The sequence below is a fragment of the Catharus ustulatus genome, chromosome 8 (genome assembly GCF_009819885.2).
Source record: "Catharus ustulatus isolate bCatUst1 chromosome 8, bCatUst1.pri.v2, whole genome shotgun sequence".
NCBI lineage: Eukaryota > Metazoa > Chordata > Aves > Passeriformes > Turdidae > Catharus > Catharus ustulatus.
The window spans coordinates 14786565-14808876 of record NC_046228.1 but is presented as its reverse complement, the minus strand read 5'-3'; the positions used below and the strand labels follow the sequence as shown (position 1 = coordinate 14808876).

The following is a 22312-nucleotide window of genomic DNA, read 5'->3' as shown; positions in this document are numbered from 1 at the left end:
GGAATTTTGCAGGTGAAAAGGAATTCACAGGCTGATAACACAGTTGCAGTTTGCTTTACCAGACCACGTGAGATGGTCTAAGCCAGCAGAGAGGACAGAAAAATAAACATGCATGCAACAAAAAGATAAAAAAATGAATTCAGGAACTCAAAAAACTGTTCAGAGAAAATTTAGAGGAAAGAGAAAGGAGATTCATTTACATAGAGATAACTGTATTGTCTCTTGGCAAGCTAGACTAATTGAAGAGCTATTGTATCTAAGAAGCAACAGACACCTTGGCTTTTTTCCCCTAATTTATTGGAGAATGCCTTGGGAGCTATTGGAAATCAGACAGAGATGATTCTTACAGTGTATTCCATGCTGGAGTTTAGCTCTATTGACTTCTATTCCTGCTTAATTCAATGAATAAATAACTTAAGTCAGGGTAAGTAGGAATCCATCCTGAATGCACTTCTGAAGGAAAGAAATAAGTAAAATATTAAGCATCAAGTTGATGAGAAAGAAAATATATTTATCAGGATTTCTTAAAGATTCAGTATTTGAAAAAGTTCAAAGATATGATGCTTATAGAGAAAACACTGTTTACAGAAACGCTTGGGGAGAAATCATGGGAGGAGAAATAATACTCATGCTTTGAGTATTTTTTATTTACACTATCATTTTATCCCTAGAGAACACAACAGCCCTTTCGATTCTGTTTCCACAGTTAATTTCCAGCAGTAAAATGGCTGATATTCTTGTTTGGAGGTATTCTTTGCTACCTCTTTTTTCCAGGCATTTGACTACTCTGGCGTAGAGCTGTTAGCTGAAATCATTTTGCAGTTCCAGTCTACTGAATCAAACACAACTGCTTCAGTGAGCATTGCAGTACACCTCTAGAAAGTCAATTACCACCAGGATGTCCTTCTGCCTTTTAAAGGGGAAAAAAGAACCATTAACTATCAACCCTCATCAAGAAATTTTGATAGCAGCCTATACATGATAATGGCATTTTATAGAATATGAAAGTGAAATGAAAAGTAAAGCATGTAAAGATAGTAAGTGCTGGACTCCTATATTGTCACATATTTAATACTCAGATCACTTTGTATGAGTATCAATGTCCTGTGACTGTCAGTAGAGCTACCTTGCATTTTAAACAGAAAATATGGATTTCTCTGGTTTTACTTGAGCTGGTATTTCATTAAGGCTGCCACAGGAACCAAATAAAATGACTATCAGGAGGACATATATTTTAACTTGGTTTGACTGTGAAAGTCAGTGACAAGAGGTTCTGGTCTATCTTCTATGACTAAATTTTTAAATCATATTTTTAAAAAGGAATTTATGTCAATGCCGTATTTTATTATGGCAGTCACCAACATGACTTCCTGAATTCCCCTGTGTTTCATGCATAGTTGAGTTTTTGACACTCACTTGCTTTTTAGACAAGATTTTTTTTTTCTCAAGAAGAAGTTATTTCTTCTGCAGTAAGTTTTAGAAAGTTTAAGCAGACCATTCGAGTCCTTGTTTTGAAGTTCTGTAATTCTCAGATCACCTGAAATTACAGTATTTTTAACCTTCACAGAACAAGAACCTTTGAGAGTTGATTTGGAGGTTATTTATTCACTATTTGCTATATTTTGGATTTAGGTATTTATATATATAAAGTATATTTGTTGTACCAAAAAAAGATAATATGAAGCATTAATTTTTATTATGAGCTATACTGCCAAGTTAGAGCTAAATAATTTTGACTGCATGAGATTCACAGGTAATATAGGAGTAATGCTCTCAGTTTTATCAATGTCACAAAGATGGGGACTTTAATGGTAGACCCAACTGCCTTGTTCTTAGATTGGTTTATCTTAAGATAGATATGTGCAACCAGACAATAAAAAGAGAATACAGGAACTCGTGGGAAATAGCTCTAGAGAGATCCCACTAATTCTATTCTTCTAAATTAATGTATTCTTTCCCTTTTTCTCTTATATCAGTCAATGTTCTTAAATGAAGGGCAAGGTCTTTGCCCAAAGTGCCAGAGAGAGCTAAAATTGTTTAGAAGTGAAAAATACAAGAAACACTCCAAAGATGTGCATTTCCAAAGAAACTACATTGTTAATTTGCACATTTTTGGCAAGCCTTGTATCTTTTAAGGCAAAATTAAGCCCCTGTTCCAGAGGGTAGGTGATAAAAAATCTTCTCTTTCTAAGCTGAACTTTTACATGGGCATGGGAAAAACTGAAATCTGATTTCCTACAAATTTTACGTTTGTTTTTGGTTTCTAAAACATTACAAGGTCCCTTTGAGATCTTTCCCACAGTTATGCCATCTCTCTGTAACTTCAGCCCTCCCTTATGTCGAGATATTTATCTTCGTTACTCACCTGCCCAGCCAGTCATGTGGAACTGGAGAAGTTTAATGGTCTCTATCGATCTCAGACCAAACACAGCCAAGTTATTAGACATGAAAGTCTCAACCACAGACACACCCTTAAACAGTTTCTTTATGGAGATCAAAATATAAATAAGAACAAATTTCCATTTACCCATTACAGATAATTATAGGCGAAATGTGAAAATGTGAACGTTTTATGGTTCAAAGCTTAGCAAACAAGAATCTCAAATTCAGTCTTCAAAAATATTCTGCTTTTCTAGATTAATACCACAACTTTTACTTTAGTTTATTGATTCCTGAATGATGAATGTGTTACTACTTACAGAGAGAATATGGTAGTGAGAAAGCTAAAAAGCATATTTATCTCTTCAGCTGGCTCTGAAACATTCCAAGCATCTTTTACAGCCTGTTTGATTGATATAAGCCATTAAAGTAATCAGTTTAGGAAATTTAATGTTGCCCATGAAATCTGCCATTTCTGCAAAAAACCCCAAACCGTCTTTCTTCAATGAAAATGAAAATCACAGCTTCAGACATAATTGTATGTAAAAGTGCTGAATGCATCAGCTGGTTTCTCTCACCTAGCAGTGACTGGGGTGTTACTGTTCGAGCGCTCTCAGAAAGGCTTTGAAATGATACATGTTACAGCCACTGTGCAACAAACATATTTTTAATATTTCATAGAGTCATATTTGATAGGTTGACATATCCTCATAATGTGTTTTCTTATGTAGTGTAGAGAACTGGTAAACTTCACCCCTCTAGATTTGCTCAGCATATCCTATGCATATTCTTAAATGACCCCCATACACTCAAGGCATATTTGAACTGTGCATAGAAAGTACATGGAAGCATCTCTATTGCCTTTAAATATTAATACTTCAATGTATTAAAGCATTCTTATTATTTCTGAGAATTTTACTAATAAGGTAATAAATGTCTCATCTTCAAGTATTGTTAATGATTAGGTGCTACATCCCCAAATTTAAACATTTAGTGTTTCAAGCTTCTCCATCTCTGGGTTTACAATTATGTGCTAATCACAATTTACTGCTACCTTCCATTTATTTAGGTAATTGGGTTTATTTTCAACTGCATGTATCTAAAATCTAATCACACAGCTATAGCAAGATGTATCCTCAGGCAACGTGAGAGGACAAACAGTCTTGTTTAAGACATGAAGAAACCACACACTAAATAAAAATAATATCATTTTGATTATTAAATCTTCCTGGTCTACGAGAAGGATTCAGTTGCAAACCCAGAGGGCCATTTAAAATTGAAAAGCATTTACGCAGAAGATCCATGGAAACCACAAAACCCTTTCTGTTGAATCTTTTCAGCTACCAAGCTTTCAGCTATCAAACCCACATTTTTAGAGAAGAGATCAAACAGTTTCCTAAAAGGAATTTTTTTCAGACATGAAAAGCATACATGCAGGTTTTGAATTCCTCTAAAGACCTCTGTGGTAAAGGAAGGGACTCTTGTGTTTTAATTTGGTTCCCATTTTAATTTTTTTCTATTTTTTAATAGCTCTAGTATTTTTAGGGTTTGCCACAGGTCATGAGTTGAGGAGGGAGAATCTCTTAAAGTTAAGGAAAGTAATACCCTTGTACCAAAGATGACGTTCATTCACACTGATGCTGCTTTCAATCATACAGAAAACCATCTGGAAACAGTCAGACAAAGCCAGGGCAAGGCACAGATGTTAAAATACTAAAATAAAACCTCGGTGCTTTGACATACAGATCCTGAAGCCACTACACTTTTGCTTTTTTTACCAAGACTGCACAAAGAAAAATTGCAAACAAACTATTATGTACAAGGTGCCTGTATAAGTTAAAAATGTGCATTTTTGGGTTCATGTTGGTTTTATTTCTACCCTTATATTGTCTTTGTTCACAATTACTTGCTGAGAAAAAAATATCTCAATCCTTATATGGAGCAGAATGACAGAATAGAAAGCTTCCCTCAACAATTAAATTGCAGTCCACAAAGACTTGAGTCTGAAAATTTATGCACCAGAAATCTAAAATGTGAAGCTGCAAAATATAGGTCAGGTAAAAAATTCAAAATACAAAGATAAAACATTTCAATTTTTTTCAACCAGATTTTTTTTTTCTGCATCTCTCTTACATAGTCAATACTAAATCTTGAGTTTAATTTTCCTTTTCAGAATACAAAGACATAGCAAAAAAGTTGTCATCTTCATGAATGATAATCAGTTTTACAACTGGCAACATTTGGAATAAGGAACTATACCATGTGCAGCCACTACTTATGTCTTAATGAACTAATACAAGAAGAAAATATCTATTAATTTGATTAATTGTGAATAACTTCTCTCCTTGACTTTGTTGGTGGTTTTTCTATTTTTAAGCACATTTCATTACCTCCTATCCTTTTTCCCTCAGGAATCCGTAGTAGTCACAGATTTGTTTTCACATATTTCAATTTGTAACATATTCCTGAATTTTGATAGGATTGTGTAATTTTTTGTGATTTACTTCAGGCCTTACATTTCATGTTTATGGTAATGTTATGTATAAACCCCATTATTGTGTTTAATAGGTTGTGCATCCATTACTTATCTAAGTGCCCCACTCACATCCATCAAACTCCCTGGGAGATACAGACTTGCTTGATTTTGTACTACACAACTGCATTATTCCTTTTCAGAAACCAATCTACCCTGTAAAGACCCTCAGTGAAGTTTCATCCCTAAAGTCTGCAAAAAGGAAAAAGCTGCTTTTCTGGGTTTTTATGGAGAAAATATTACATTAGGATTTATGCAATGTTATCCATTTCTACAATTTCAAATTTTTCATCTTGACAGATATGCAGGTAGCCAAGAACTTAAAACTTAGCAAGAAGGTTTTATTAAATGTAACAAGCAGCAGGGAAGCATTAAAACATGCTGAAAAAATGTTATTTTTTAGATGGTTTTAAGACTTTTGGCTCCTTTCTGGAACACTTTCTCTTTCACAGTCCATAGGATGCAATCCAATCTGCTAATCTAGTGGCAGCAAATACTATTCTTTTTAATGTTGTATTAGAAAAAAATATTATGGATTAGCCTGCTATTAACCCATCAAAAGTACTGTTCAATTAATAACTTGACTCCACAAAACCATGGAGATTTAGATTTATTGAAAAAATTCAGGTTGACATTTTGTCCTTAATTCACCCTATTGAAAAGTAAGAAACAAAGGTAAAATTGCATGAGTTCATGAATGTCAACCCTGATTTTTAACTTTAATGTTGAGGGGTTTTGCTGTTGTCAGTCTTTGTATTACTAAGCTGAGCTATGGAAAATCTTTAATGTATGATGATGGCGTGAACATTTGCTTTTTCCTATTGTTTAAAAGCTGACATACACAGAAATCTATTTATGGTGATCCCTACCCCAGATTTTAACCCCAGAAGCAAAAACAAATGTTTTCCATAGTTTATAAAAAGGTAGAAAGGTATGTGTAAAAAAAAAAAATCATAGGATTTTTTCAAGCACTCAACTAGAAATGATCATGAAACTTTGAAAGAAAAAGCAGAGAGTTATTTTTATAAAAATTAATTGAAAAATATTAATTAAAAGCTAGAAGACATGGAAAAAAGAGATTTGAAAAGGAATAAACAGCCATCTTCACAAAACTGTAAGAGCATCTCATTGCTCAGCTTTCTGGGTCAAAAGGCTGCCTAGCTTTGCTAGGTACGATAATTGTTATTGGATTTAGCAATGCCAGAACCTCAGAAGGAAATGTTCTCTCTAGCTGGAAAACACTTTCTTAGAAGCATGAAGAGGGAATATGGATAATTGGTTGCTTCGTCTACAGCTCTAATGGAAAGCTGAGATACACAAGTAGACAAGTTGAACACCATTCTTATATAAAACAAATATGATAATCCACATTAAACAGTTCAAAATGCCTTACCTATAAATTATAGCAAGCATGGGGTAACTATTCTGCAAATAACAGAGGCTGTGATTTGCCCACAGTTCCTGCTCCTAATTTTGGATTCCTGATGAAGAGTTTTAGAGATGTCAGTAATTGCAGATGTAGAATTCCAAAGTGGTATGCATACATATTTCTTGGAAATGAACTCTCCCTATGGACGTACGTATTTTTTTCTGGAGATGTCTACAAGTTCATCCAATATGAAGAAGCAGCAAGATTGTGTGACTGACCACTTTTTATTGACATTGCTCACCAATATTGAAAAATAAACACAAATGTAATCATAGTTCTCTTACCTCATAATTAATAGCAAAAACAACACTAGGCATCTCTCATTATCAATAGATAAATAAGTCAGGTATCTTGTGTGCTCAAGCTTTCTTTCACAGAAAGCCTCACCAGTGCTCACCTTCTGATAAAATCCTGAGTGATTCTCTGAGTACTAAGTGTAATCCAATAATAATGGCATTACCCCTTTGTCAGAACCAGTACTCAATACAGGCATAAATTTTAATCTTAATTCTATTTTATTAAGGTATATTAGATATTATATTTTGCAATTATTTTAATCTGCATCATGAAAATTACAGAAGATTTACCGAAATTCATTTTTAAGTGGCAATCAGCAGTATTCAACCCATGAACCAAATTCTTCTTGTGACTGAGTATGTGCAACTCCCACAGAAAACCCAACGTGAGTGCACAGTTTCAGAGCAGAAGGTGGCCTAATTTTTTGTTGTATTTTATATAGTAAGATGGTACCTGAATAAAAATACCTGCAGGATCAGCAGCCAGTTTCTACAAGACTCATAACATTTCCAAACACTGAAGGCATTTTTGGAACACATTACTTTCAAAGTCTCTTCTGTCAGAATTTGCTTGCATAATGAAACACAAGAGTTTCTTATGAGACCAATGAGGCTGTAGAAATTCAGCAGCAAATAAGGGTTGAAAAATGAAAATATTGTTAGGAAAAATCCTTGGCTTACTATTAACAGAATTGTAGGGCAGGAATGAATATGAGGAAATCATCTAGTCCACTCAAAAGCTCTGAGTCAGGATCACATTAAATACCTGTCATGTCTGGCTTGGCCTTACCTAATCTATGTTAATAAATTTCTTGGGACAGAGTTCCCACAGCCTTCCAGGTAACCTGTTTTAATTGCCAACTATTTCCATAGGTTGAAATGCTTTCCTAATATTAACCTATATTAATTATTATAATTAATAATTATTATAATTAATATTAACTCTTGCTTGCAATTTAAGCTTATTATTTCTTGTATGATTTTTTTCTAATGCCTTCTCATTTGTAATTTTTAATGAACACTAACTTGAAAAGAATCATCCACATTTCCAGTGATGAATTTCAACTACTTAGGATGTACAGTGTCAGGGAAGTTTATGCATAATTTTCCATGGTGTCTCAACTCAAAACCAAGTGAATTAATCTCATGCAGCTTTTCCTCCCAAGACTTGTAAGCCCTCCTTCCATACAGGAATAAACCAGAGATTATCACAGATATTTGACAGGAAATATGCATAGAATAAGCCAGGTCTGAAACTGAATTTGCAACAGTTATCCATAAATATGCTCCAACATATTCAATGTAATATGCATATCTGTGGATTTCACCAACTTTGTTTGTCTAAGGAATATAATTAAATTTTCTTGAATTTTTCCATTCATTAATAAAGTATTCTGAAACATTAGAATTATTTATTTAAAACAATCACTACAAATATATATACGTACATATGTGCATGAAATATATATATTTGTGTTTTATTGCTAGTTTATTTTAAGATAAGCCAGGTACTTTTTTTGTAGTTTAGCATTTACTCTTGGAATCTAATAACATCTTTTAGCCAAAATTACTTTCTGGAATAGTGGCAATATATTGGTAAATGCAACACGTGCTATAGTTTAAATGCACCATGATTGCACTGTGCTGCAGATATTATCAGACTATTGCACAATCCTGTATTACACTGCCTGCAGTGTTCTCATTTCTGTGACATTGCAGCTTATCAGTCTGCACAACATACTTCATAAATCTTCATGACTTAGGTTTTCTTGCAACATCAGGGTTTTCATTGCAGTTAAGCTGGATGTATACAGATGCCTGCTTAAGACAGGTGTCCTGTACTCTAAGTTCTATCTTTCTCACAGAATAATTTTTGTGAGAATCTCTATCTAATGTGACTAATTTTTCTCACTAATTAATGAGCACAATCATCTACCATTAAAAGTCAGATATTCTTTTCTGTAATTGTAGTGAATATAATTTCATGCAGATGTGAATGCTTAGTTCTTTGTCCATACAATTACAATAAGCATACTTGAAAAGATCTTATGCATTTATCTTTACAGCATTTTTTGCATAATCAAATTTAATCTATATGACACCAGAGAATCATCTGAGAAAATATTTAGTTCTTTCAAATCTGATGAAGTTTTCTACAAAGCCCCCATTGGAGTCTGAATATATTATCTTCTAAAAATCCTTGAACTTGTAAAATTTCCAATCAGCATTTTACATTTTGCCTGGAGCAGCATATCAAAGCATGGAGCATTTTATCAAGCTTACCCACCCTCTAACTTACCCTCTACAATTATGTATATGAGTAGCTCAAATGCTAGAAGCTACTGAGGCAAGGGATAGTGTGACAAGAATTCTGAATTTCCAGGAAATACCTAGATGTGAACTCAGGATAAAAGCAGCTGAAAATTCAATCTAATTCTGCAGATCAGCATGTTGCAGTTCAAGCCTTTCAAAGCTGAAAATATCACAGAATTCATTTTAAGTCTTCAGAAGCTTTGAATTTTGAAAGCTTGCAGATGCTGTAACTCATGTAGTCAAAATTTTTATCCCAAGTCCATCATTTCCCCATTCAATGCCCAGGTATCACTCAGGTGTGGTCATTGTCTTTCTTTGGCTGTGTTTGTCAATAGCTGTAGCATTGGAAAGAGTTTCAGTTGAATGGATATATGTGACTTGCTATGTTGTTTAATATCTTGTTTACAAGTAGTAAGCTGACATATGTGTCTTTTGCAATAATCATAACACATTTGTTTTCATCTATACTAAGTAGCTCAGACACTCTTCTTTAAAAAAAGAGGATAAAACTTCACCTTTTACCTCAACATCTCTTTAAGATTTGGTATTATTGTATTTATACTCCAAAAAGCATCAGCATCCTGTGTACCTTCCTGTACCTTAGATAATGAAATTATAACAGCAACAAAATCCTTCTTCTGCTTTGATTTTGAAATGCTCTTGAAATAAGTTCACATCAAGGAGGATCCTATCCTCTGGGGATCATTCACTTAAAGTATTTGGTAGCGCATTCAGGTCAGTTTTGAAGAACAGTATTGCCAACTATTCCATAAGAATGAACTTTTGGAATTTTGATTCATAAGCCAGATGAAGAGGAACCACAAGCAGAGGAGGTGGCTCTGTTACCATCCATAATTCAGTTGCTCACATTGAAGATGGAGAAGAAAAGTTCTAATCACTTCTCCTGTTTGATTAAGAGTCGGCAGGAAAATACCTCCAAGCGATGACACTGTACCCTGGCAATCCCAGGCTGTCAGCAATGAATATTTACATGGCCTATGCAAAGTGCAACAACTTTCTCAGGACACCAATGACAATATATTGCTACTGTGGACCTCCATAATATTTTAGTATTTTCATTTTACTGGAAATTTTCTTGTGTAGAACAATTAATCCAAACCTGAATTAAGCATTGTCTTTGATCAAAGATAATTTTATCCCTGTCTGATGGAAATAAAATTAGCTTCAAGTTGAAATTCAGCAAAAAGAATTAATGAAAATGTTTCCCTTATGACAATTTTATACCCTTTTCCACTCCAGACCTTTCAGTTACATCCTTGACTCTATCTGAACATATATCAGCATTTTAGAGTGATCAAATTAAATAGCACGTAATACCAGGATGTCCTTGAAGTATCAAACCAAATTCCAAGTACCTTTAGGTTCTGCAATCCTGTCTCTCAATTTACAGTAGTTTCACGAATACAAGCCGCACGGATTATAAGCCGCACTTCCGGTGCCTCGACAATGTTGCTGTCTTTGTCAATAGATAAGCCGCACCCCGAATATTAGCCGCACTTTCGTTCGTCGCGAGAATCCGTGCGCAGCTTTCACAAATTGGCCAATTAGTAACAGGATCGCGGCATAGCGGGCTTTACTGGCTCAGGGCGGGGCCAGGAAGGCTCGGCCCGCTCATGGTTGCCGACGGGGCCGGGTAGCCCAGCTAAGCGCCACGGCTCGGCGGGGCTGGCCAGGTGGTGCTGCCGCCGCCGCCGGGCTCGCTGGCCCCCCTCTCCCGTCAGCACCGCCCCGCTGCCGCGTTCCCTAGCCCTGCCGGCCGCTGCCAGGCTCGCCGGCCGCCCCCTCCCGTCTGCACCGCCGCCACGTTTCCTCGCCCTGGCCGGCACTGCAGGCCCCCGCACCGCCGGGCTCCCCCATGCTGCTGGCCCCGATTCTGCTGGGCTTCCCCCGTTGCCAGGCAGCCCCACCCGCCGGCCTTCCTGCTTCTGCCATGCTCCCCTGCACTGCTAGCCCCAGTTCTCCCAGGCTCCCCCGCCCTACTGACCCGGCTCTGCCGCCCCCCTGCCCCGCCCTGCTGGCTCAGGTTCTGCCGCCCGCCCCCCACACTGCTGGCCCCGCCTCTGCCAGGCTTTCCCACCTCTGCCGGGGCCGGCCGGGCTCCAGCTTGGCTTGGGGCTGCCGCGGGCTCTCACTTCCGTGTTGGCACCTTTTAGAATTTTGTTAATGTATTAGCCGCCCCGGAATATTAGCCGCACTTCCGGGTTTCCACCAAAATTTTGGTCAAATTGGTGCGGCTTGTATTCGTGAAATTACTGTAATTTGTGATACACACACTTAAGCTTCCTATTTTGTTTTTAAGATTCTCTTTTCCATTGTCTCTAGTTTTTATACCTCAAGGGGCAGAACTGTTCTGTTTTTTCTGGCTAAGGTTCCTTCCATCATTTTAATTCTTTTTGTTTGAGTGGGGTTTTGGTTGATTTGGTTTGGTTGTTTGATTGGTTTGGGGCTTTATTTTTGTTTGTCCTTTTTTTTGAGACTTGCCTATGTTGGTGAGCTGATAAGACAGAGCACAATCTGTCTACAATGATCAGCATTTCTGTGGGTACTCTTGTATTACTTGTTATGTCATCTTTGAATGGCAGTTAATAAAATTGTCTTCAGAAGCAATGTAGCATTGTTCAAAATATTATGTCTACAATTAAATCAAACTAAAACCTTGAAAAGGCTGTTATCTCTAGATTATTTTAATATCCAATAGAACAACATAGTAACTTATTTTGATGTTGTGAATATAACCCTTACTTTGGTGAATAAAATGAACACTATAGCTGGAAGGGAAACATGGCTTTTCTTACATGCAATTTTTATCAAATGCAAAAAATTTAGAAAATCTATTTCAGCAATATGGCCTTTCTCTTTCAATGACAAATATTGAAACAAGGAACATGGAAATAGTGTTTTTCAGATAACAACTAAGAAATATCACTACATTATCTTTAAGGTCCCTCCCAACCCCAGCCATTTGATAAAAACAGCTGCTACACACTTTGTTGTTTTTAGGAAATTACAGTGTGGAGGTGATAAGCAACCTTGAGAATACATGAGGATTGCAAAGAATTACGGCACAATTTGAAAATTATCTAATAATATCCATTTCTAGTCTTAACTCCCCATATCTAAAATAAGAAATGTTGATTATAATATCAGAAATGTGAGATAAACTTTCTGATGATTGACCCTGCCCACATCAAAATAGTCTGTCTTCTAAGCAAAGGATACAATCAAGCACTTAAATTATAGCCAACTTCCAGAGAGACTGTTGGCTCACCATAGTTCATCCAGCTGGTGAAAACCTCACTTGCAGGGAAACATCATTTTCACTTACTCTGCAATGACACAACTGGGTCTATGCTAATAGTAGGGAGTGAACTGCAGAGATCTCCTCAAGGCTTCTGAGAATTCTGCCCTGTGGCACTTCCCATTTAATTCAACATACTCAAACCATAGAGAATTTTAAAGAAAAAGGTAGATGATGCCTTGGAATAATCAGGTCTAAATTTATACTTTATAGAGAAAGTTTGGTATGTTCTCTGTGGGAAGGAAAGATGGGTTTTCATGGATCAAAACTCTATGAGTTAATATTTAAGAGCATATCACAAAGAAGAAAAGAGTGGATTGCAAATGATACTTTTCATCTGACCTCTTTCTCTTTCCTCTCTCTCAATCACTGTTTCATACTAGAAGACACAAATTCATGACAGCCAGCACTAATTAAAAATGCACTAGAACTTAACTGCATTTCGGAGCTGCTGGTGTCAAGAGGACAAGTAATGTCTGTCAGAATGTAAATTAAGTTGCTTCATATGATTCAGTCTGAAAATTCAGAAAAGGGCATGGCCAAAAAAATAGCATATTGGCAAACTTGATGTTTAAAAAAGTATTTCTTGTCATAGTCAAATGTTGATGCCCCATTATACTGCTATCATGCTGTAATAAATTGCAGCCAACTTGTTATAAATGATGACATTAACAAAGATAATTTTCTGAAGACCCTTTCAGCCTCAGGAATATTAGAAAGCAGAATTTTTTTATTCTAGAGTTTTTCTCTGGACATAATAGTTCTTTAAAAACTAAATATAAGAAGTCTTTGGTCTTTATAACTGGAATGTTTTCAGTATCTCCTTTATGGTGCAAAAATACCACATGACAATTTCTAATGACATCCTGAACAGTGCTGTGTGTAACTCATATTCAAGACACAGCCTGTTTTATTGGTAACTTATTCAGTAAAAATGTCCATATAATCAATTTGTGACGGAAGTCACAACATTTCCTGCCAGGCTCTCTCAGAGTTAGGCAAACACCGCAATAGATCCATTTGCACCCATGTGCTGGTTTCCAGCTTGTCAGAATTCAGATCAAGCAGCTCAGTGTTCATCCTGAGACAAGCAGGGTTAACAGTGAACAAAGCACTGAGGGGATGCCATGACCCCCGTGGTATCATGAAGTCTGCAAAATCCCCTCACTGCAAGGAAAGAGCCTCATCACAGTTGGCAATACCAGAAGGAGAGGATTTTCTTGTATTTGAAAGTTTAGTGTGGTTTCTCCTTTTTGCAGAGAAAGGATTTAGTGTAATTCAGTGTCTCAAAGATACTTAGCTACTGTTTAGCTGGGTGCTACTGATTAATGTTTAGGTAGCTGAGAGAAATAATGAGCTTGGGACTGAAGTGAGGAGCGGCTGCCACGCTCCCAAGGAGAGGGGGAGGATGCAATGCAGCACTACCACATCTTGCAGGAGCTCAGGGTGTAGCTTGTTAGTCACCACCACACCACAGACGCAGCTCACTAGGAACACCCCTTTAATTCCTGCTTCCAAGACATTGCTCTGTACTCTGAAGTGTATGTATGATGTACAGAAACTTGTACAACCTCCTATAGAGTAGCAGACACCCATACACACATCTGCATGTAAACACCCATTTGCACATTTGTACAGTTCGACCAAACTATTCCCATTCTTAACTACTGTACCTCTAGATCTGCTCTGTGTGCAGGTTTAAAGGACAATTAAGACACTTCAAAATATGTGAAAGAGGAAATCAGCTTTCTCATTCTAAAAATTATTCATAACTCTTAAAATTATTTAAGGTTGAACACTGTAAGAGAAGGGAATTGAAGCCAGTGGTATTGACTGTAGGTACTCTGTGTGCTGCTGAGAACTGTTTCAATTTGCCTCAGTTATGATTTTTTAGCCACAGTACTAAGGCTACTACTTTGAATTCAAAGCAAAAGGACAATCCATTCTGAAATTGCTACTAAAGCTAGATACACAATTTTTCTAAAGCACTGCATGAGGTACATTTCCTAACAGCCCCGCAATTTTAGAAAGAACATTTAAAAAAGCTTATCAAAATATGTTACATAAAAAAGATGAAGTTCAACAGAGACAGCGACATCAACTGTTATCCATTTTGCTGTTGCTTCTGCAACCTTATTTATGCACATTGATATTTTTTCATGAGAGATATGGGATATTGGACTCTGTAATCTGAAGACTGCCATATTAGTTATCTTGCCAGACATTCATTGAATAAAAGAGGTAGGAGAACATTAGGAGATATATTTCTACCTAACCTTGAGATAAAACTTAATTATCTGTCTCCTTATCGCCAATCTCTGGTCCAGCTAGCAGCTTATTTATTTTTTATTTTACATGTTTAGAATGCAATTGTGCTCACTAGTTATCTTATTAAAAATGAAAGTAATCTGATTTTTTTTCCTGTCACTCTAGGAAGAAATTATTTTAACAGAATATCTTTCAGAGGTATTTTCTGCTGGTTTGTACTCCTGTCAAATCTGTATGCGTGCAGAGCATCACATGAAAAATGCATGCACATAGCAGGCACAAAAACTAACACTACCTGTGCCTCAGCTTGGGCTCGAAGAAGTTTTGTACATTGCAGTAATTGCTGAATCTTGCATGCCCCTTTGCCTTTGCTGGCAAAATCTGCCTTCAGATGAGTCAGAAGCTAAACTCTGCCAGGTTTAACAAATGTCCACAGAGGATGAACAGATAGAATTATTTATTTCTATTAAGAATACCAGAGAGTATATTTTACAGGAAATAATTTCATTATCTGTTGAAGTGCTAAGGTTCAGAATTTCAATACACAAAACTCAATGATGCATTAATTTGATCCATCTCATTAGCATCCAGGCACATTTAGAGAAAAATGCCAAAATTGTTACAGTTGGTTCCAGTCATCAAAGTGATAGGCCCTCAGGGGTTTAACTGTGTAATTAACAGATAATATATATTTCATGAATAATATATATAATAATATATATACTGTATAATGTGCAGTGTACATAATGTATCTCATAATACATGATTAACATATAAAAAGAAGCAATATTTAAAATCATATTGCCATGAAGTAAAATTAGACTGCAAAAATGTTTCAAATTTGATCACTCTATCTAGAAGAGAGAAAACTTATAAAGAACCACAACTTTACATAATAGGGTACTTATTGCTACAGCTCAAGGAAAAGTAGGAGAAGAAGATCAAGGGCACCTCATTTGTCTTGCTTCTGCAAATGAATGTGCAAACAGCAGGCAGAGAAACCAAAGCAATCTCACAAGCCAACATCCTTCTCTACTAATGGGTAAGGTCTCCTTTTAGATATTCTGGTATTTATTTTCACTATTTCAGCTACTTTTTAGAATGGACCAAGCTTTGTGCAGCAAATGTGGTGAGACAATTTTAACGATTTCTTGGTAAATTCCATGTGATAGATTTATGTACTGATTTTTGGCATTAGAGATTGGAGATTTGGCACTAGATCCCACCTACTGGGATCTCACATGTCTCATACAGCAAGTGCATATATAAGGGATGCAAAAACACTCACATGTGACCTGGAAGCACCATCTATCAAATACAACCATTACCAAAGAAAACTGAAGGACAACAACCAAGCGTAGAGTTTTCCAAACACATTCATATATTTGTATTCAACAAAACTAAGTTTATAGAGAGGGATCACTGAAAAACTACATCTTGTTTAAAAGTGTCTTGTAGACTCCTATCACTGACAGTCCTGACATATAAGAAAGCCCAACTCCATCTCCATTTGAATAAACTTTCTATATTTAGCTATCTACTGATGTCAAATGGAGCCAAATTAACATCCCCTCACCAAAAGTCAGATGTTTTCCCCTAGGTACCTGAGGAACAATATGTATAAAGACTGGTATTGGCTTAGACACAAGAACACTGACTAGTTAAAACATTTCTTATAAATGACTGCCTTGAAATGTAAGCATCCTAAATGGATTTTATGGAAGTATTATGACAAAGCATAATTCAGACTTTATTAAAGCCAGGAAAGGTAAAATGCCCCCAAAAATGATCATTATCATTCCAAACAGCTACAGTTAATTATGGGTTTTAAGCATTTTCTTGCTTAAGTGATTCTTAATTTTACATATACTATGCCTGTTTTCTACATACAGTGAAACTGATCTTTACTTTTTTGAATCCAGTGCTAACCATTGTGAAATTGTATTAGATGTTTCAGTGCCTGTGTCTCCAAGATTCATGGTGCCCTGTGTGAGAAAAATAGCTTAGAATAATTTTACTTAGCTATTAAACAATTATATCCATGTTCTCTTACAGCTAGAAGGTGGTTTATCATTTCTATTGCTAAACTTAAAATAGCTGCTATTTATTTTCACTGTCTGGGAACCTCAACGTGACTGGTACAACAAAGATTCTAATTAGAGTAATCTTTCCTGTAACCTGACTGTCTATTGTTTTCCAACTCAAACAGGATTTGAATTTGAAGAACATACACTATCCTAGGTCTATGTAACTTGTAACAATTTTCTACCTTAATAGTCACACTGCAGCATTTGAAAATTGGCAATTACTCATTTTGCCATGAGCTGGTAACTGAAGGAGAGAAATTCTCATCTCTGAAGAATGGCATAGTAAATCATGGATTAGCAAAGTCAGGCACTCTCAGTGAAACACTATCCTCTTGCTTACACCTAACAAAGCAAAGGATCAATATGATATTCCTTCTTATCACAATACACATTTTTATGTTAACTTTAATCAATTCCATCTCCAGAAAGAACGTGGTTAAAAAGAAGAAAACTAGCTAGTTTTGTAACTAAAATAATGTTAGTAAAAATTTGACTCTGCAGAATCAGATGGAAAAACTCAATTCATCTTCCTACAGACTTTGAACAAGTTGTGACAACATCACACAGTCATCTATAAATGATACTTGCTAAACATTTTGTGTTTAAAATAAAACTATCTACATCTGTTTAAAAGAAAACACTGTGGATTTTTCTCAGAAAAGACATGAAAAGTAGAATTCACATTTCCTGACCTCCACTATAAAACTAAGGTCTTTAGGCTAAATTGACAATTCAGACTTGTCCATGATCTGTGGGAAAAGAGAGGCACCTCTATAAGGAAATTAATCCTGTCCTCACAAAACATCCCAGATGGATAGGAGGAATTGCTCTCTGGAAGTTTTTTTTCTGTCCCTCTCCAAAATCTCTATAGGGACAATATATAACTTTGGCTTATACATAATTTTTTGATAGCTAAGCTCAAAAAAGATGAATTAATCTTCTCATGCCTTTGGCTGGAAATCCTAGTTTTGTGGTAAGATTTTGCTAGAGTTTAATTTTCTTTTCTTGCTCAGACTGACTATTTTGGCTTGGAGTCTCAGCATCTCAGAGGTATCTGGCAAGAACTGCTATGGTCTTACACCTGTGATGCCATCAGAGACACATCTGTGAGCCTGCTCCAGTGAGAGCTGATGGGAGCACAGACTTCCAGCCGCTCCTGTAACTGCATTACATCTCTGATGGGCAATGAGGATGTTGCTACCAGCTTATTAGGCTTTCAATGCAAGCGTGGGCAAGAAGTACAGCAGAAGAGATGAAGGTAAAAGGTCATTACAGCACAGAATAAGGCTCAGAATCAAGCCAGTTTCTGGTTTGGGGGATTTTTTTCCCTCCATAAGAAACCAACAGAAACATTTCAATTCTTCCTGTTCAGATAAAGGTATCTGAACTTAGCCAATACCAGTTCTGCATATTTCCATCTCCTGAGCAGAGTTAACTATCAGCATTGTTATTGTATCAGCATACAACAAACACTCAGATTTTTGTACACACCTAAGTTACATTCTTTATGGATGCTATTTATAGTCCATGAAAAGCGAAGAATACAGGAACAAGAGTGTGAGTTTGCTTATAATTTATGTGCTCTAGGAAGGCATTAAGAAGATAGTATAACTAATATTCCATACCTGAGTAGTGGTTGCTTTGGATAAGAAGGTTGGTCACTGTTTTGGCATGGCTGAGGTTTTTTTGTGACTTGCTTATAAATATTCCTGGCAGTTACTCCAATCCATAGCATAGTAGAGAGTGTAGAATAATGCAGTACTATGCCAACCTAAAAAAACAGTGGACAATTAAACAACTCAATAAATGGATCAGTAAAACAAGAGTTTTACAAGAATCTTACTTCTTAAGGGCACAAGCAAACAGATTTTTAAATGGAATTTATAAATGCATCTAATAGTTGCACGTAAAACCAGTTATTTAATCTACAATAGAGAGTATCTGTAATAGCAGAAGTTATGTTAGGAAATGGAGATGTGAAAACATTTGTTTTCTAAGAACCTGTTGGATGAAAAAATTTTATGGATTTAAAATGATGTGAATCTTAGTTTGTGTTGCACTCCATTAGCCTATCGTGAGAAGCCAATTTAAAATTTAATGACAGGCCAGCATTTTTGCTTGCTATTATGCTATATCCTTTAACTTTTCAGGAATATCCTGCTGTAGTTCCCTCTCTGCCATACACAGGCAAGGTTGACTTCTGGCAATGGCATCAGTGCTATTTGCACTTATAAATCCAGATTAATTTCAGACAAATTTTAAGAAAATTATAAACTTGGCTAAAGAATTTTAAAAATAAACGACTCTTTGCGTGCCCCCTTAAAAAGAATTATAAATCTAATAGTGCTATTATCACTTTGTCTCCAAGAAACTGGTGTGTTTATCATTGAAAGGAAAACAAAGTACCAACACCTCTAAAATGCTAACATCTTTGTTATGTTAGTAATTGTTATTCATTACTATGGAAGCAGTAATTGGAATTTTATCCAATCTCCAGTGCTTTATTACATCAGCTAAGTCTGCATCTGATTATATAAAATGAGGTTACCTTTGAAGCAATAACCTGACATTTTGCAGTGACAAGTAAAATATCGCTATAATTGGAAAGAACATAAATGTTTAAGGAATACAGAGAATTGCTGAATAAAGCTAACACAAATCTATTATAATGATTTATTTGAACCAGTGTTCATTTTTGCTCCACTTAAAACAAAATAATTGATGAGTAAAGGAAAAAAAATCCATGCATTTTGTTTATATTTAGTATTATAGCTCAAAACTTGAAGATAGCAACAAATACCATCAACAGAAATCCTTTGTAATTTTCTCTGGGACTTGTCTGTCACATTAGACAAGGGAGGATGAAGCCTTCATCACTGCTGTTGCTTGAGGTAAAAGAAGCAGAAATAAGAGAAGGAGACAACTGTGTATTATGAGCTGGCAGATGCTGCCCGCTCAGGGACTGGTGCTGTCTGGACTTGGTTCACAGGCAGCTTGCAGAGTTTCTGTAGGGATGCCCTGAACAGGACCGTGAGCAGGGAGGGGAGGCAGAGGGACAAGAAAGGGGGAAGAAAAAGAAGGCCAAATAATGAGAAAAAACTGGGAAAAAATCTAGATATTTAGGTTGTAACCTCTTCCTCATTTCAGCATAGCCCTGCTGTTATATGTTCGGTTTTCCACACAAGTGTGTACAATAATAGGAAGAGTTGAAATGAATTCCATGTCAAAAGGCACCTATATGTGAAATTTTGAAAACATACATGACCATATAGACATCAGCCACTTACATGAATGTAAGAGCTAAAAATAGTGAATATTGGACTTTCAAGGAGCCAGCTGAACTGACTGAAAACATCAGGGCTATGCCACACCAGCACCACGTTGCTGTTTTTCATAGTGTGCTCAAGTTTCAGCAACTGAGTTACTTCTGATACATGGAGCAATCGAACAAACAGGGAGGAGGCAAAAACGTTGTCACCCTCTGTAGTAACTCTTTATTGATCTGCATCTCTCTCAAAAAAAAATCCCCTCCAAACAAAACAAACAAAAAACCCCAAACACCCAACCATTTGCATTCCTTGCTTGAAGAAAACAAGGATTTATCCTGAAGATACAGGGCCTCCTTACAACTAACAGATTTGACATGACACAGCAGAAGTGTGGAATTTGGAAGGGTGAACTGAGCTGTTACACTAAATTCTAGAATTTTTGCTATTATTCATCCACTAATAATTAGTAAAGAACTGCTTGTCGCACTTCACACTGAAAATTCAGCATTTTAAAGTGCTGGGTTTTGCTCTCTGCCTCTTCCTTCCCCTTGTCTCCCCACTGACAGCAGATATGTCAGAAATGCATCTTGCTCACTGTTGTGCTTAGGGACTGGCTGAAGTTCTTTTGTCCCCTGCAGCGGCATCACCTCTTTCTAACTCTCTCAGGCCAGGAACACCCCTGGGCCCTATGGCAGAAATACCTGAGCTGGCAGCTCATGACACAGCAGGGAAGGATGAGCTCAACAGAAAGAACAAGTTGGCTTTGTTCAGGAAACTCTGACCTGACCCTCTTAGAAAATGCAAACTTGCGGTTATGCATGATGTGCAGGGTACAAATTTACCTGTGTCTGTCTTGTTACTGGATTTCTACCTCTGTAAAGCATCAGAGGCCAAAAACTATGTACAAATTAAATACCAAGGTGATAACTTAAAACTATTTTCACTATTAGCAGAACTTTTGCATTTCACATAAAATTCTATGGAAAGGGTTGAGTTTTCCACACAGAAGAAAGGATTATAAATTATGATTGGAAATACTGAAGTGATGAGCCCTATTTTTAAGAAAGTTTTCCACTGACAGCCAAGTGTCAGGATATATGCATTGAAAACAGCATTGTACCTAAAGCTCCTTAATAACCACAGTTATATGGCAAAAATTTTCTTGGTTTTTTGGATCCATTTTTTACATGTCCTGTGTTCTTAGAGCTCTTATCTTTGGGAATAAGCCTTTTGAATTGAAGATTATACTTTCCTGCAGTAAGAAGATGCTGTCTGTTTGTGCTCCTACAATAAAGTTCAGTACCCTAGAGATAAGTTAAGTTCCACATGATGCAGTTACCATGGTAATGATCAGAATGCACATTTATGCAAAGCATTTTGGCACAAAAAGGTCTCTTGATCAGCTTTTAGTTGCGCACAATTTTCTTTGTTTTCCCCAAATTTTTAATTTCTTTTTTTTCTTATTGTAACCATATTTCAGATAAGATTGTACTTCTTAATTCAGTTCTATTTAAAGAAGGACACAGATATGCATGGACATTCTGATTAAACTATTAATCCTGCAATTAAAATGATTCTTTTCTGTGAGATGAAGGGATTCAGGAATTTCTCTGCAGTCTGTAACACCACTGGATGTGAATATTTAATGATATTTAAACATTTAGCATTAGCAAAACCCCATACTCCCTTCACAGGTAGAAAATTTAGAGCAAGAAGCTGAACATCTGAGTTGAACTTGTAGGCTGCTGGCTAGTATGGAATGGGCTTTTGCCTTTCTTGTGAAGATTTATTCCCTTACAGGAATGAATTCACAAGCAGCTTCACACAGAACATTCCTCAGGAAGAAGGAAGATCTGAGCCTTGCCAAAGCTTACATGGAAGCTTTTATTTTATAAACCATATAGAGGTTCTTGAAGATGTGATTGATCATGCAATAAAAAAATAAGATTCTGTATCTCTCCATAACTTTTCTACCTCCTGAATCTTGTGCCCAGAAGTCCCTTGTTCATGCTTCAACATGTTGACCTGATGAATTCATCCCCTAGCATCCATAACCTCATGGCTATCATGCTTTCCTCTAAAGTAGGAGCCACAAAACAGAAATCTCTGAGAGTACAGAATTGCTGCCTCCCACACACAGGAGTGATCCAGCTACAGTTGTGTCTCCTTCTGTCTCATTCTTGACATGAAAGGCGTGAGCTTCCTTCTGCCTTTTGAAGCAAACTAATCTGAGGCCCTGACTGGGGGATGGAAGGGCTCACTGCTGGCTCAAGCACCTTCCTGGTGGTGTACTGCCTCTGATTTATCCCTGCTGCTCCTAACATCACCTCTGACTTGCATGGAAGATTTTGCCAGTAAACTCAAGAGTCCAGATTCTACAACAGTCAACGTTCAGTGACACCCAGAATGAGATTATGTA

At 36.5% G+C, this 22312-nt stretch overlaps 1 protein-coding gene across 2 annotated transcripts in view; it reads right to left on the bottom strand.

The window, feature by feature from the left end:
- ADGRA1 (adhesion G protein-coupled receptor A1) overlaps nucleotides 1-22312 on the bottom strand; it is a 258969-nt gene that overhangs the window by 14039 nt on the left and 222618 nt on the right. For both annotated transcript variants that reach the window (XM_033066167.1, XM_033066168.2), the window contains one exon: nucleotides 18250-18395. In XM_033066167.1, the coding sequence (XP_032922058.1) occupies nucleotides 18250-18395 (146 nt within the window). The remainder of the gene's footprint in view (nucleotides 1-18249; nucleotides 18396-22312) is intronic.